At 38.0% G+C, this 15,532-nt stretch overlaps 2 protein-coding genes across 2 annotated transcripts; one reads left to right on the top strand and one right to left on the bottom strand.

The window, feature by feature from the left end:
- The first annotated feature begins 855 nt into the window (after positions 1–855).
- LOC124135832 lies at positions 856–9,764 on the top strand. The gene is made up of 9 exons (XM_046501444.2): positions 856–999; positions 1,628–1,829; positions 2,724–2,857; positions 4,476–4,605; positions 5,087–5,205; positions 5,810–5,984; positions 7,657–7,796; positions 8,216–8,315; positions 9,626–9,764. The coding sequence occupies exons 1-9, from the start codon at positions 900–902 to the stop codon at positions 9,762–9,764; spliced, it is 1,239 nt and encodes a 412-aa protein (XP_046357400.2). The 5' UTR covers positions 856–899.
- Positions 9,765–10,352: 588 nt separating this feature from the next.
- On the bottom strand, positions 10,353–12,430 carry LOC125372397. Its single transcript, XM_048382300.1, has 4 exons — positions 12,361–12,430; positions 11,963–12,105; positions 11,481–11,568; positions 10,353–10,690 (listed from the first exon to the last, which is right to left on the bottom strand). The coding sequence occupies exons 1-4, from the start codon at positions 12,366–12,368 to the stop codon at positions 10,462–10,464; spliced, it is 468 nt and encodes a 155-aa protein (XP_048238257.1). The 5' UTR covers positions 12,369–12,430; the 3' UTR covers positions 10,353–10,461.
- Positions 12,431–15,532: the final 3,102 nt, after the last annotated feature.

A 15,532-nucleotide genomic window follows, 5' to 3' on the forward strand; every position in this document is an offset into this window, starting at 1 on the left:
CTTTGCTTTAGTGTCGTCATCTTCAAGGCCTATTGATATGTTTTCTTTTAACTGTTTCCTTGCTTTAAGGAGTCGTGCAATTCCGACAGTACAGTCGTCAATGAAGTTTGCATTTGGGGAAGTGAAATTTTGTTGTTTTTGTCATTTGAAACTTTTTCGGAACATGCGTTTAGTGTACATTGAATTGCAAAGTCGGAGAAGTTTCATATATATACTTCACGGAATGCACGAGCTAACCTTTGTTGATCATTGATATACCTGAAGCTTAAGTTAAATTCCTAGGAGAAATCCCGACGCATATGCATTAAGAAACATATCCGCAAAAAGTAGGGCACAATTGGTGCCCATGGTGATGCTTACTTCTTGCCCAAACTGTCTTACCCCCTAACTTTACATAGATTTCATCAATGATGATGTCCACCTTTTCACATATTGTTTTCTCAGGAAACTTCAGATGACATTTGCTGTCATTTTTGACAAATTGTGCTGACCTCGAAAGATAGATGTACTATTCTATCAATGGTCACCATGTTTTGTAACAAAACCCCTATGGATCAAGGAATGAAGTTTTCCTAAGTTTTGACAGAATTGAACTTGATTCTTATCTAAGATTGTAAAAAGTCAAGCAAATCCTTTGAGTTTCAGAAAATCCACATTATTTATTCCACTTTCCCCTTCCTTATTGTATTAAGTATAATGGTTAATCTTCAAGACATGTATTTGGTGGTACATTTGGTGTACCCAGAGATATATCTATCTTTGTACAGAAACAAAAGTTTCTAGTTCAACGTACTGTCTTGCACAATACCTTTTATCTATTTTGATAGTATGTCATTGTATTCAGGCAGATGTTACAGGCGACACGGATTCCACGCGGGTGTGTGTATCAAGCCCTGTATATGTATATATATGCAGGGAAACGTGTATGTTCATTAAAAGCGTTGGCAACCATGAGGCTCTTGTTCCTGTTCGTGTTACTGCTGTTTTCGGTGGTTTCCGGTAAGTTTATTTACGTCTCTGCCTTTTGAATTGTAAAATGGTTAAATGGGATATTCACTCCATAAACTGGAACGACGTGGTGTCATCAAGTATCATTAATCTGTTGTTACTATTCGCTAGATACTGGGTCCTGGGGGTGCTTGGAGAGCCTATAGGATTTTGATTCTGCTGAAATAATGGATCATGCAAACACGAACACTATGATTTATGAGTGAAGTTGTAACATATATTTCTCATCTAATTTGGGGCGGTGGAGTAGCCTGGTGGTAAAAGCGTTCGCTCGTCACGCCGAAGACCCGGGTCTGATTCATCACATGGGTACAATATGTGAAGCCCATTTCTGGTGTCCCTCGCCATGATATTGCTGGAATATTGCTAAAAGCGGCGTAAAATCAAACGTACTCACTCACTCATCTTATTCGTGTTATGGCGACTGAAACTCGAACCCTACCAATTTCTTGCGTAACCCGGCACACCCTGTACCATCGCAAAACCTGATACAAATTTGCAAATCTCTCGAGCACTAATATATCTGTTATTTCCTGTGAAAGCTAAATTTTAAATGCGAGGATGTTGATTTAGCAATTAGCGAGAACAAATTAAAAGAACTCATTGAATAATTTTCCAGGGAAGAATGGAACCTCAGATGTGATCGATTTCTCCCAACTAGTAAACTGCAGCGATCTACAATCTATGTTGTTAATTGAACAAAAGTGTCTTGAAGAATACGGCGTCACCTTCAAAATTCCATCCTTAAGCGAAATCAACAACTCGTCCGGAGCTGCATTATTGTCTTCGATAACCCCAGGTTATTTAGATGACATGTGTAGGTTAGTATGAACAATTCCTTTAATAACACTTTAATAACATCAACAATCATACTTCATGCTACTATTAATGATGATTGCGGCATTGGAATAGCGAAAAACAAGATCAAATGATAATGATAATTGAAATACTACCATTATGATTTTAGTGCAGTGACTGATGTTTTACGCCGCAGTCAAGGATGCCCAAGTATCAATGTATGAAGTCGAATATTGACCGGGCAATCCGGTGACTGGCGTTTTTGATGCATGTCATCGAATCCCAATTGCTCATGCTGTAAATCAGCTTGATGGTTTAGGCTCGATTATTTATAGACTGCCACCCTAAAGCTGGAATATTGCAAATCTCAATAAAATTAGACATCCTAATAGGTTCATGTCAGAACGACATTTCATCCCATCAATCAGTTAACCAGATCGGGAAAGTGACAGTTGGAAAGTGTTTTCTGATCATGCAAACTCGAAATGGTTTATACGAGGTATTCCGAACGACAGTAAAGGGCTGTACGACTGATTCCATAAAAAGATCGTCTTCGTCTCGCTTTAAAGGATAATAAACATTTGAAAGTGACTTTAACAGAAGAAAATTGACTATAGCCCGTAGGAAGTACTTGACAATTAATGGGATGACCTGAGAGCTCTGTTTAGCAGTTGGTATATTGCTAAGTGTGGTGCTAAACAACAAACAAAGAAACAAAGTAGTATTTGACATTAACCCTGCTTGAACAACAGTATGGTTGTGTTTGGGCTATGTTTCTGCAATTGCGTATTTTTTTGATTATATGATACAGAGTATATGATACATTCAACCTTTTTATAACATTGTTGCAAAATAAACGAAATGATTCTCGTTCACGTTGTCCATGTAATAACATTGTCATTTGACGAAACGTTCAGGAATCTTGACGGTTATGGGAAGGCCGCTGATTGTGTTGGTAACATAAACAGGAAGTGTTTAAAACAGACCGATACGTCTCCGACGGCAGACAAGATAAAGAAGTGGCAAGAATATGCCTGCGCCAACAAGGACAGTGAGTATAGCGTAATTGTTAACCACTGACAAAGGAATTGGACACAATTGTCACCGGATCCTATCCGTTATGTCAGTAATAGACCATAGTAAACGCCAGAGAATAAACAGTCTTGATTATCTGCTCAAACAGATTCAATTGGTCTTAAATCACCTCTGATAATGTGACATGTATCAGTGTTACGAAGTTTCCAACATGAAACGCAAAGCTAATCCTAGAAATGGGTTTGTACAAGCTAAAATTGTGAAATAAGTAAATGACCAAACATGATTAATGTATTTTATTCAAAAATACAGTTTAATGTTTACAATCAAAACAGGCAGTACAATGGTCAAACAAATGGCAATAGCAATAAGTATCAGGCCTCACAATATATTTCCGAGCACTCACGAATGTCCAGAAAATTTCAGTCGAATGTCGTTAAACAATGCTGCCTCTATTTTAGAATTCAAGCTGGTTTTGGAATTCGGTAATTTTCAGATAGGTATCCCGTCTGTACTTGATAGGTAGATAAAATGCAAGACAAGTTGTAAAAGACCTCGAATCGCACTCTTGTCGCTCTTATATAGGTACAACCACCCTTTTAGAAACTGTCCAATCCTGAAACTTCTCGAATGCTCAAGACTGTCATGTTTGTCAACAACCAAAGGGGTAACTCTATGTCTTTGAAAGGCATTTAGATGTGATACACATAAGGAAAAGAATGTATGGATATCAACTTCTTTATTATTTATATATATATATATATATATATATGTACATGTAAGGACAACACAATTAAAGTCCAAAAACAACTTGGAAAATGAAACTGTTGGTGGTTCATGAAATGTGTAATATTCTGGAATTTTTAGGGAAATATATGTTTGTCTAAGAATGTTACTCAAATTTAAAGAGTCAATTCCCTTTTATGATATGAGGGATGACTTCAACCTTTCAATAGTCACCTTTTGTTGAGCAATATTCCAGCAGCTCCAGATTTTGGTGTCTACATTTCACAACTTGAGTTGTACAATCGAGCATGCTCTTTCCTTCAAAGAACGTTATGCGACCCTTGTGCAAAATTGTTTGATCAAGGTTACAACATTCAAGGCCACATTAAAGCTTTCCAAAGCCGTCCTCTTTCCTTTCTGGTTACCATAAAAAAAAATTCTATTGTAAGCTGAGTAGATGTAAAGTTGGATTGAATTCAGGATTAGTTATCAAAACAGGATATGTTTTGAAATTTTTGAACCACGTAAGATGTGTTCGAAAGAAAAATGCTTGTCTGAAATATATTGTTTATTGATAAACCTCGATAACTCGACCTTCATAAACTGAATAAATTGTTCAAGGGGATGTACAAGTCCCTTTGGCTCTGTGATATCAAATCACTCGAAACTACAACCAGCTCTATATATTTTGATTTACTCCAGTACTTCGAGAAATGAGGTTTCTCGGTGCACTAATTCATTTTATTGATGTCAATTTCCACCTTAGATGTTAAGAAACTTGCTATCTTTTTTAACTTTACCCTAGGCATCCGTAAGAACTTATACCAGTACATAAATAAAACAGTACTGTTTTTATAATCCCCGGCTATCTAGTTGTTTAACTATTAAGTACGTCATTGTTCCTCAAGAGCTCAACATGACCTGCATGGTCGAAGTGACGTCTAAAATGGGGGACTGTGCCGATGTCAGCAGTTACATAACCACCAATGATTACCTTCACCTCAACTTTACTGAGTTGATGCACAAGATAGATTGTTTGTGAGTAACTTGTCGTCAAATACTAGTATCCTTCTTTAAAATGATACAACCCGTGTGCGTGAGTGCGTGTATTTATCTCATGACCACCATTCTTAGTTTTTATGGAAGTTCACAGGCAGGAAAACATTTGTGTAACTCACATCAGGCCTGATTAAAAGATTATTAGATTCTTGCTATCCTTTTTACCCCAATAGTCGTACATGGTATCATAGAAAGGCTGATTGATATCCATGAACAGGTTCTTCCGATATTTACTTTTCCCCAAAACTACAAAACATCGAATCTTTGACATTCCATCATTAGCAACTAGAAGATATCAACCTCATTAAGTCTTTACATGAAATACATTACATTACAATACCAAATCCGTTGAAAGTTAATTTGATGTGCCTTGTACATGAAACAGAGCTATAACCCCTCACAATCTAATCAAAATCTTAATTATATTAAAGGTTGATTTCATTTGAATTATCTATGTCAGGTCAGCACAGATGTCGTCGCTATGTGCCCGAAAGTACATACCAGCCTGTGGCGAGGCCGCACTCCATATGTATGAAGCAAACGTGCCAAACAACACAGACTGCTCGTCATTTGCTACAGGTTCGTCACAACAGGACTGACAGACATCCTCACACACATATGATCAGTAAAACAGCAGATGGATTAAGGAGATGTAGTTGTGTGCAAAGGCTATTAATGAACATTATATTAACTCTGTTGTGTGTTGAGTAAAGTTGTAAATAATTAAATATAGTTACTAGTATATACGATCTATAGCCCAAACGTTAAACTGTACCTGTCATACTCTTAGGGATGCTGGCGACGGAACATTATATATTCAACCTTTCTCAAAACCTAACTGTCATATCATTTTGGTGTTATTTGACTGTAAAATATTCTTATTCATTTATTGTTGCAAGAGCTTTAGATCGATGCTCATGATGTCAATCGATGGATTATCTGTTCGAGAATCGATTATTTACAGGCCGCCATCGTATAGCTGGAATATTCTGAGTGCGGCGTTAAACAACAATCAACAAACAGACAGACAAACAAGCAATTTCTGGTATTTGCCATGTGCATACATATTTTCTGGTCGTTTCATCGAGTAGGTTTGGGAATCATTTATAAACAAGCCTTCCTGTAAATACATGTACCATGGCATATTCCTGCGACTTGATATTAATTCATTCACTTCCGTCAGGCCCAGACATCGCCAGCGTGGACTGTTCCACCACTGAAAACATCCGAAGCAGCTACCATCAATGCTTATTGTACAACAGTGTATTGCTAGATGTCCCGAAGCAACTAACAAGTGAAGGCACTAGCCATTACATTATGAACGCTATGGCAATGAGTGAAAGCAAGACGATGTGCAGGTATATGTAATTTTAAGAAATCGCTTACTACCACCTCGAACTCCTCTAGTTACAAGTGTCTGTGTTCAATATTAATATAAAACATCAAAGCCCCCAAAACCAGTCTCGAGTATCCATTGGACCAAAAGGCAAGATAGCAGTTGATGGATCACGGAAAATCAGACATCGCGGGTAAGCGATTGATCAATATTAACAGTATTACAAATTTAGACATGAGATATGTGAGAAAAGTAAAGTTCTTTTTACAAATGTGCAATCTCAACCAGGATGACAGCGGTATTTTGACCGTTATATCTGAGGTTGCGCTGCTTCTCTGGCGTCTGTTATCTATCGCCGTCTTCGACATTATCAATAAACATTTTCTTGATGTTGCTTCAATTGTCGCATGGTTATCCATCCGTAAAGAAGCGGGATTTCATATGCGTACAGAAAATAGCGCTTCTTCCCGAGGCAAGAGAGTTAACTGACTATAAAAGTACAGTTTCCAGTCCAGCCAGTTAACTCTCTTGAATCGGGAAGATGAAAATAGCGCGGCATAGATCTTAAAGTCTCCAAAATATATTTCTCCATTTTCAGGGTTCCTTTTTAAATTACTTATATAGAAAAACATATATCTTTATCTTTTATCAACCAGTAACATTATTTGTCAATTGTATGTAATTACAAAGCTTTAAGCATTGTATTATTCGAATGTACATCTAATTCATGCTTCGGAAATACTTATTTTGAGAACTTTTAAAATCATTTTGCTTCCATTTACTATCTTCCGAATTTTCTTATGTAGAACTGATGCAAGCATTTTAGAAATTTTAAAAATGTATTACCAAACAAGCAGGTGAGCTACGTTTTAATGAGACGATACTGATACTATTGAACATTTTTACACCAGGCACAGTTGACCGATATGAAATGGTTTTCAAAAAGGGCACTTTAAAGGGAACGTGAACCTATTTCAGAAGCAAGTATCCCAGCATGAATTATAGAATGACTAAATAGTACGTGTTACATATACAGAATATACATAAACATACAGCGTGCTTCATAAGTTACGTTCTATGTCGTACAGTAATCTGAAGAACTACCAGCTGACAGTGAACTGTGTGTAACATACACAGAATATACATAAACATACAGCGTGCTTCATAAGTTACGTTCTATATCATACAGTAATCTGAAGAACTACCAGCTGGCAGTGAACTGTGTGTAACATACACAGAATATACATAAACATACAGCGTGCTTCATAAGTTACGTTCTATATCATACAGTAATCTGAAGAACTACCAGCTGGCAGTGAACTGTGTGTGACATACACAGAATATACATAAACATACAGCGTGCTTCATAAGTTACGTTCTATATCATACAGTAATCTGAAAAACTACCAGCTGGCAGTGAACTGTGTGTAACATACACAGAATATACATAAACATACAGCGTGCTTCATAAGTTACGTTCTATATCATACAGTAATCTGAAGAACTACCAGCTTACAGTGAACTGTGTGTAACATACACAGAATATACATAAACATACAGCGTGCTTCATAAGTTACGTTCTATATCATACAGTAATCTGAAGAACTACCAGCTTACAGTGAACTGTGTGTAACATACACAGAATATACATAAACATACAGCGTGCTTCATAAGTTACGTTCTATATCATACAGTAATCTGAAGAACTACCAGCTGGCAGTGAACTGTACTCTGTGGGTACAGGAGCAGTGCAGTGACCACGTGACAAAGCCGATGGTGGCCGACTCCAAGACAGTGCAGGACGGCTTGGCTAAACTCTGCGGCCACATCCAGGGTAAGATATACGTCAAAATGTCCATCCGTTATTTATACGTGTATGTCTTTGTTGAGACTCGAGACGCACACAACATTCAAGTTCCATAATTATACGTGTGTAGAGGTTGGCATTTTAATTTTTTTTTAAACCCGGTGAGATTTGAAAGTCATTTTTAAAGTATACAGTGCATGGATACAATATATTTATTTTATTTCAAACTAGTATATACTAATTTAAATCCGGGATATAGAGTCATACATGTCTTCGATTTTTAGACGTGTTGAAGGTGGAATTTTTAAAACGGCGATATTTAAATTTAAAAAGGAAGAACTATGTATAATTTAGAAAAGGCATTCTTTTTTATTTAATTCAAAGTTGTATGGTATTTTTATTTAAGAATGATATAGTGAATCTTTCTTATAATTGTCTGTTCCTAGATTTCGACACTCAGTGCGTACAGAATGCACCTAAAGCAGTTTGCGGCAGTGGCCATGGACTCCAAGCTTTGGATTCAACTAGCCCAAGACACCTTTGCGCGTAAGTAAATTTCATCAGAGATCTTTCGGTTCAAAGACACCATGACGGTCTGAAGAATGCTTAGTACCTTATTAAATATTTCTATGTTAGATCAATGGTGTATTCACGTGGATAATTGGTAAAGAAGTTGCATGCATGTATTGAGCTGCAAACAATATAGCAGGCTCTACCGTGTTTACAACCCACGGTGTCACTGGTAGTCCAAAAGGATATCACAGTATGACTGAACGCAACTTTAATCAGGCTGAACTCAGTAATATTCCATCTAGATGCATTAACCGGGGACCTATCAATAGTCGTGGTCAGTCAGACCAGTGGTTGATAGCATGAATAAAAATCCACGCCTGGATTGCATGATGACGCACAATCACTCAGGTGACACACTGTAACCACCAGATGTTCATTAAGTTTCTGACACCCATAGTATATATTGTAGCAAAACAAATAAAAGCGACAAAACCCTATGTATAACCAAACGAATTCTCTATTCAAAGTAATGACAATTGTGATATGGTTATGAATAACTAGTGATGATGACAGTTGTTCCCGATGTGATCGTATTTGTTTCACCAATGTCACCCGTCACAAACACGTGCAATGGAAAGTCAATGGTTGAGCTGAATTTGTTTCGGAAATGTGTTCCACAAGTCTATCAAACACATTTTAAAAGCTTTACTAAGGTTTCAATGTTGCAACCCCGATGGAACAACTTATGTGCATGAGTCGTATGAAGATTTATTGAATCTTCGAACGAAAGCGTTAGACCAGCTTTTGTGAAACGTGTACTAAGGTTAAAACAAGGCGTGTGTTCCCTTTCCGCGAAAACCTTGTGTCATCTCTCTATCAATGGTTGAGCTGAATTGCTTTGGAAATGTCTTCCACAAGTCTATCATAAACATTTTAAAAGCTTTACATAGGCCTTGAATGTTGTTACCCTAATGTGCAGGAGTATGAACCTTTATTCAATCTTCAAACGAAGGAGATGGACCGGCTTCTGTAAAACGTGTACTAACGGTAAAACAGGACATGTGTTCCCTTTACGCGGAGACCTTTTGTTCCCTTTACGCGGACACCTTGTGTCATCTCTGACTCAGTATGATAATTTCAAATAAGTTTCACTTTTTGCCTTTTGCGCTTTATGGAATATGTCCGTAATCCAGACTGGTTATTACCTGGTATTAACGTTTTCTTATTCACCATGCTTTAAATAAGTGTCAAGAGTTTTCAGATTCCTTGCGCCTTTTTTATATATGATATTTCTACTCAGGATTGTACATGGTAACTCTGGAAGTGTTTTTGCTTGTTTTCAGTGCCACTAGTGCCACCCGGAAGTGTCTGGTGTCGGCAGTGAGTGGCTGCAGCAAGACGACTGTCAGCATGTACGAAGACCTCCTGCGTAGCCAATCCCCGTCTATGTGTCTGACCGCTGGGTCAGTCGTAATTGGCTGATGTAGATTGTCAGTTACAGCTTCACGTAGCTTAAACGGAGATTAAATATGTTCCAATATCTACATCGAAGTTGTTTTAAGTTTTGTTATTCCTGTATTTTCCTGGTTTGTCCAGGTATTTTGCAATGCTAACCTATGTTATTGACAGTGTATTTAGAAGTGTAATATTTTTCATACATGACCTTCTGAGGATAAAAATCAGGAAAGTACCCGAGAGTTATATATTATAAATAATTATTGGCTGTCGTTTGATTTAGGATAACCACAGAACAAGAATTCAGTCTCTGATCGGGTTCTGTGCTAGCTGATAACACAAACAAATATTAATATGAGGGTTGTAAATAAAGCGACAGAACCCTTTCCATATCCAATATAAATCTCTGTATAAAGCAAAGTCGATTATACAATTCCGATTATATCATGAGCATGTGTTTATAAATCACTATAAAATAGTAATCACACCAGGTTCCGCGAAAAGGTGAGCATATCCTGCCCCACCGGGGGCACCCGTCACAAACACATGCAAAGGCAACTCAATTTGTAAGTTCGATCTGAATGTATTATGACGTCACAGCTCGAAAATGCCGTGAAAGCCCCTTGACACGTTGTCAAATTTGTATGTGTTGAGTTTGTAACGTATTTTAAGAAACTAAAAGAAAATAGTACAAAAGAAAGTCCACATTCAGATTGTTCGGGTTTCACCCCTGAAATACTCCAACTCTCGAATATATAAGTGCGAGTACTGTCATTAACATTGAAGCCACACGTTTGCCAGCCCGGCTCTTGGGGACGGGTGTGGTCGTCCTTCCCCCCTGCACACAGGGGGCGGGGACCTGGGATGACAGCAGGTGCGTGTACAGTTCAGCAGTGCTTGGACCACAGGATTCCACAGAGGCTTTCATGCAGTCGGTGATGGTTTGGATGATACTGTTGGGTACAAAAAAAGTAAATTAGGTTCATACACTTTCAACACCTTACTCCATGTTCCAATCTCGGGTCCCCGTGAAGATCCGTGTTAGAATTTGGGCTTTTCGTAAGACTATCGGGATCTGGTTGTTAGGCTCGCTGACTTGGTTGTCGCATGCCATCGTATCCTAATTGCGTAAATCGATTCTCATGATGTCAATCACTGGCTTGTCAATGTCGTGATGTTAAAGGGGATTGTACGTACATCAGAAATATACATATTTATGTTACTCCAAAATCAGCTGTAACTCAATGTACATTCTCTTGCCAAATACCCCGAGTTCTGTCTGATTGTTGACAACTTTTGGTATATCACTTGCCAGGGGATAAATCCAAGAACAGGTATTACGGCAGCTCGGTGGTTTACGACGACACACTATAGCTGCCAGAATCCGGTCGTTGTGTGTTCGAATCCCGGGTTTGAAAGCATTAGGACCGGGACACTGAGCACTGTTACACATTCATATTCAAGTTATAGAGTCTGGCCACCCTTTAGGACAATGGTGGACCAATCTTACAATGGAATCCCCACGGGTCTGTTTTATCGAAGCACTAACAGTACATTATTTACCATATTCACATAACTACAAAGCAGTAAGGAAACGTAAAACTTAAAATTGTTATCCATAGAGTTGTTCGTTTACTTCTTACACACCAACCTCTAGAATGCCAATCAAACAGCTACAAAGCAGCACATGTTTTAATAATGCAATGGTCAGACATATCCTCAATCAACATTTTATCTATCTACCTGCATATTTGCTCGGGCGTGCTGGAATTAACCATCCATTTCTCACAGGTGCTCTGGTCGGCGTTCATCACACAACCGGAGGCAAATTCTAGAAAAACAACATACGATAAACTCTAACTGGATGTCCAAATCTATGTCACTATTGTTCAATCAATTTTAAAGGTATTTTACGTTGATTGAAATTTTTTTTTCTTAAAGAAATACACAAACTAAAATCTGAACAACTAATAACTGAGCTACTATATGAAAAGTGCTACTGCGCTGTAGCTCACCTGGATATGTAATTTATAATGCCAACAAAGACAGCCACAAAAATTAATATTTAAATATTTTCTGCTTAAATTCTAAACTCTGCATAAATACTGATTAAAACAAAAGGTCAACGCCAGAGAATAACCAGTGTCGAATATCTAGCGAAGCATATCTAAATCTTCATGCCAAAGCAATGAACATTTGTGTTTTAGCGTTTGTATTACACCTACTATCAAAATCCTTGTGTTCGCAAAATGAGGTCATTCCGAGAGTGGTAGAATGGGGGTCAGCAAACAGGTGTCGCTTGGACGGACTGCACTGTGTCAGGACAGCAAGGGTACAGCTGACAGCGTTATGGTAGGCCGACATGTTGCTGAGAAGGCAAATAAACAATGTTACATGAACAGAATCGGTAGGTAGAAACTATAAAATTGTCATAAGAAAGAAACCAGAAACCATGAAAAGCACCCCGTAGTGCAAGCATGCAATACCAGTTGCATTAAATGCTTTCAACCCCTATTATATAAAAGATATATAAAAATCGGATTAAGAAAATGTCGTTCATTACGAACCCACTGTGTTCTTCGAGTATTATGTTATATTTTCAACATGACAATGTGACTTTTACCTGCACATGTCTCTATGTCGGGACACTGTGAGACCTTTCAGTATGTAATCCGTTGTTTCTTCTGGTGATGACAACTGAGGCACTTCAAGGTAAAAACCTTGGTACAATAAGCAGTTAAGAGCTCCGTCCTGTATCCCTTTAGTCGTTGAACAGTCCACGCGGTGCGTATGTCTATTTGAGAGTTCAACTGTTGTATCTGTGGTCATAGGTCGCAAGGAATAATTATTCAAATGATTACAAATGTAACCTTCACAAATATCGACAAAACGCCGCGATTTTGCTTCATCTATCCCGAGAAGGGGGTGCCTAAGTGTCCTATCCCTAAATATCACTATGATGTTTTACATAAGGCAGTTTATGCATTTCATATTGTTTTCTCTGTAAACCTCAGATTTCTTTTGATTTCATTTGTGAAACGGCTCATAATTGTTTGAAAGACTCATGAATGATGCAGATTATTTGTGACGCACAAAAGGAAAAGAACATGCATGTCTAGACATTATCTTGACTTTACCACAAAATGTTGAAATCGTACGCGCTGATTGTGTAACATTTCTTGAACTCTCTTATCAAAGTGGTCCAACACCTTTGCACAACTTCCAGGAGCGATGAGATATTTCGATGATAACGAAAAAACAGTCCGTACTTATCTTTGTTTTCGTGTGTATGTAGTTAATTACATATGCCTATCTTGTGAATTGCGGGGTGTTGTTTCAGACTACGACACATCACGCTGCCGGTAATTCTTACTTCACGATAAGTGATAAGGAAACAGAGCACACACGCAAAGATTACCATCTGTCAGTTCTAACAGTTCTACTCGCAACCTCGTCAGTGCTGCAAGGTTAAGCATTTGGTTTTCGAACATCCAACATTTACTTTATATTCCGTATTTTAATACTGGACCTAAGTTCGGAACCAACAGGTACATTATGTAAGGAACACATAAGTAAAATACTAATGATACAATGTGCAATCAGTAGAAACAATATGACAATTGTAACCTCACCTTCCTTTCGCAAAGAGAAATGCTGGTTCCACAGCCCCGTTTGATTATATGCTTTCAACGAATGATGTCTTGCTCTTTCCACGCAGCTTTGGACAGTGTTTTATGCCATATCACATAAATTTGTGAGGAAAGCACAAAGTGATGCAGATCCTAGACGTTTACTATTTCTGTAAAACCGGATATAGTTTTGAGACAATCAGATACAGAACACAGCTCTTGATCAGGAGATTCTTGGATTCGAACCCATGATCCATTTCATTTAATGTTAAGATATATGTTTCACTCTCATCATCGTCAGATATAATAAAATCTTGCAAAATACCAGTTCTTGCATTTAAATCTCCTGCATGTATAATAGAAAGATCTTCAAATTTACAAAGTTTCTTAAGTAAACATTGCTCAAGATAATCAATACCTCTAACATCATGGATATCAGTCTTTGTTGGCGTAGTTTCAGGATGTACGTAAGAAAACAAAAGTAAAGTATCACGTGGTAAACCAAAAAATACGTGATCAAGTATTATAAATATACAGTCGGTACAAGTTAAATCAACATGTTTAACGCCTTTAAACAGTTCATATTTGACGAAAAGAGCGACACCACCTCTGGTATTGTATTCACGAAAGTTTATCATAATATTGTGATTGGGGAAGCTTTTTTTCATATCTTCTTCAGAACAGTTGCTCCAAATACCTGTTAAACAAAACAATTCAAATAAAGAGCAAAACCCAACGAAGGATTTGTCCTGCAACTTGCGATTCAAACCGTTAACGTTCCATGACATGAACGAAAAGTTTCTTCATTTACCGTTACAATCCACGGCCCGGCCGAGATCCCAGCTGTAAGCGCTACGCGCGGGTCCGCCCCCACCATGACCTCCACGTGAACGAAACGCGGGACGGCCGCGGCCGCGACCTGCTCTGAATACCGTTCTTTCAATCTCAACTGGCCTTTCATTTTCAAAGTCTTATGTGAATACCTTTCCATTTTCATAAATCAGTTTATCAAATCTAAGCTTACATTTCTCACCAAGTGCCTTTGAATCATCCATTATTGTTTTTAACATTTTATGCTTATTTCTAACGTTTTATGAATAGTCTTCCGAAATACTGTATGAAGTACCTTAGAGTCGTTTAGCATTTCTAAGGATAGACTATTTCGTACCATAGTCTCTTAATTTGATATTGAGAGATTTACTGTTATTCAATCTATGACAACGTTCAATTGCCATATCTGAATCACCCATTTCCAGATTGTCCTTAATGATGTTACGTACTATATCTTCACAATCTGTCCATGTCTCTGATTGTTTCTCTTTCACAACACCGTGGAATAGCAGATTATTTTTACGGCTTTGGTTTTCTATATAGTCCAGTTTGTCTGTGACTGAAGACAGTGTTGTGTTGATTTTAGGGTACCGTTTTCTTCCTCGAGTTTGTTACATCTCACAGACAGGGCGTTAACGTTGCCTGTAAGAGAGTTAATCGACTTTGGCAGATACATTCTTTATCTCGGATAGAAGCTTTTCAAAGTCTGAAGTTTCACATTCCTGACCCGATGTCAACTTGAGCTGTTTCGTGTTGGTTGTACTGTTACGGGTTTCAGGTCCTGGGTTAGGTTCGACGCCAGAACGCAGCAGTAAACCGATATGATACTCAACACTTTATATGAAGTCGAAACATCATCTCGAGCTGTACTTATTGTAGCTTTTGATAAATCTGCAGGGTGTTGAGGTAGTAATCCTGATGCTCTCTGGACCAGATGATACGACGTATCCGGAACAGAGAGAAAATTTTGGCAGAAGTGTATCCTAAATTCGTGACATGTAAACAATGTCGAGGTATCCGTTTTGGGGAATGGATATGGGGTCTGCTGATGTGGTTCTGTGTGGAATGGGAACGAGTCGGCAAGTGATAGTATTGCGGTTGAAAGTGTTGTTGATATGACCCATAATGAAGTGAGTAACACCGTCGTGAGCGTCACTCGGTAAGCCAGGTCTGTAAATGGCATTTGAAACTTTTTCGGAACATGCGTTTAGTGTACATTGAATTGCAAAGTCGGAGAAAATTCATATATAATTCGTTGATCATTGATATACCTGAAGCTAAAGTTAAATTCGGAGGAGAAATTCCGATTCATGTGCGTAAAGAAACAAATCCGCA

This window comes from Haliotis rufescens, unplaced genomic scaffold (assembly GCF_023055435.1).
Source record: "Haliotis rufescens isolate VD_foot unplaced genomic scaffold, xgHalRufe1.0.p SCAF_4, whole genome shotgun sequence".
Classification (NCBI taxonomy): Eukaryota; Metazoa; Mollusca; class Gastropoda; order Lepetellida; family Haliotidae; genus Haliotis; species Haliotis rufescens.

Coding starts and splice junctions, on each gene's coding strand:
- LOC124135832 (XM_046501444.2), top strand. CDS start 900: ATGTATATATATGCAGGGAAACGTGTATGTTCATTAAAAGCGTTGGCA. Junction 2,858..4,475: donor TGCCTGCGCCAACAAGGACA/GTGAGTATAGCG, acceptor TTGTTCCTCAAG/AGCTCAACATGACCTGCATG. Junction 8,316..9,625: donor AGCCCAAGACACCTTTGCGC/GTAAGTAAATTT, acceptor GCTTGTTTTCAG/TGCCACTAGTGCCACCCGGA.
- LOC125372397 (XM_048382300.1), bottom strand. Junction 11,569..11,962: donor CGAACACAAGGATTTTGATA/GTAGGTGTAATA, acceptor TTGTTTTTCTAG/AATTTGCCTCCGGTTGTGTG. Junction 10,691..11,480: donor ACGCCCGAGCAAATATGCAG/GTAGATAGATAA, acceptor TGTACCCAACAG/TATCATCCAAACCATCACCG.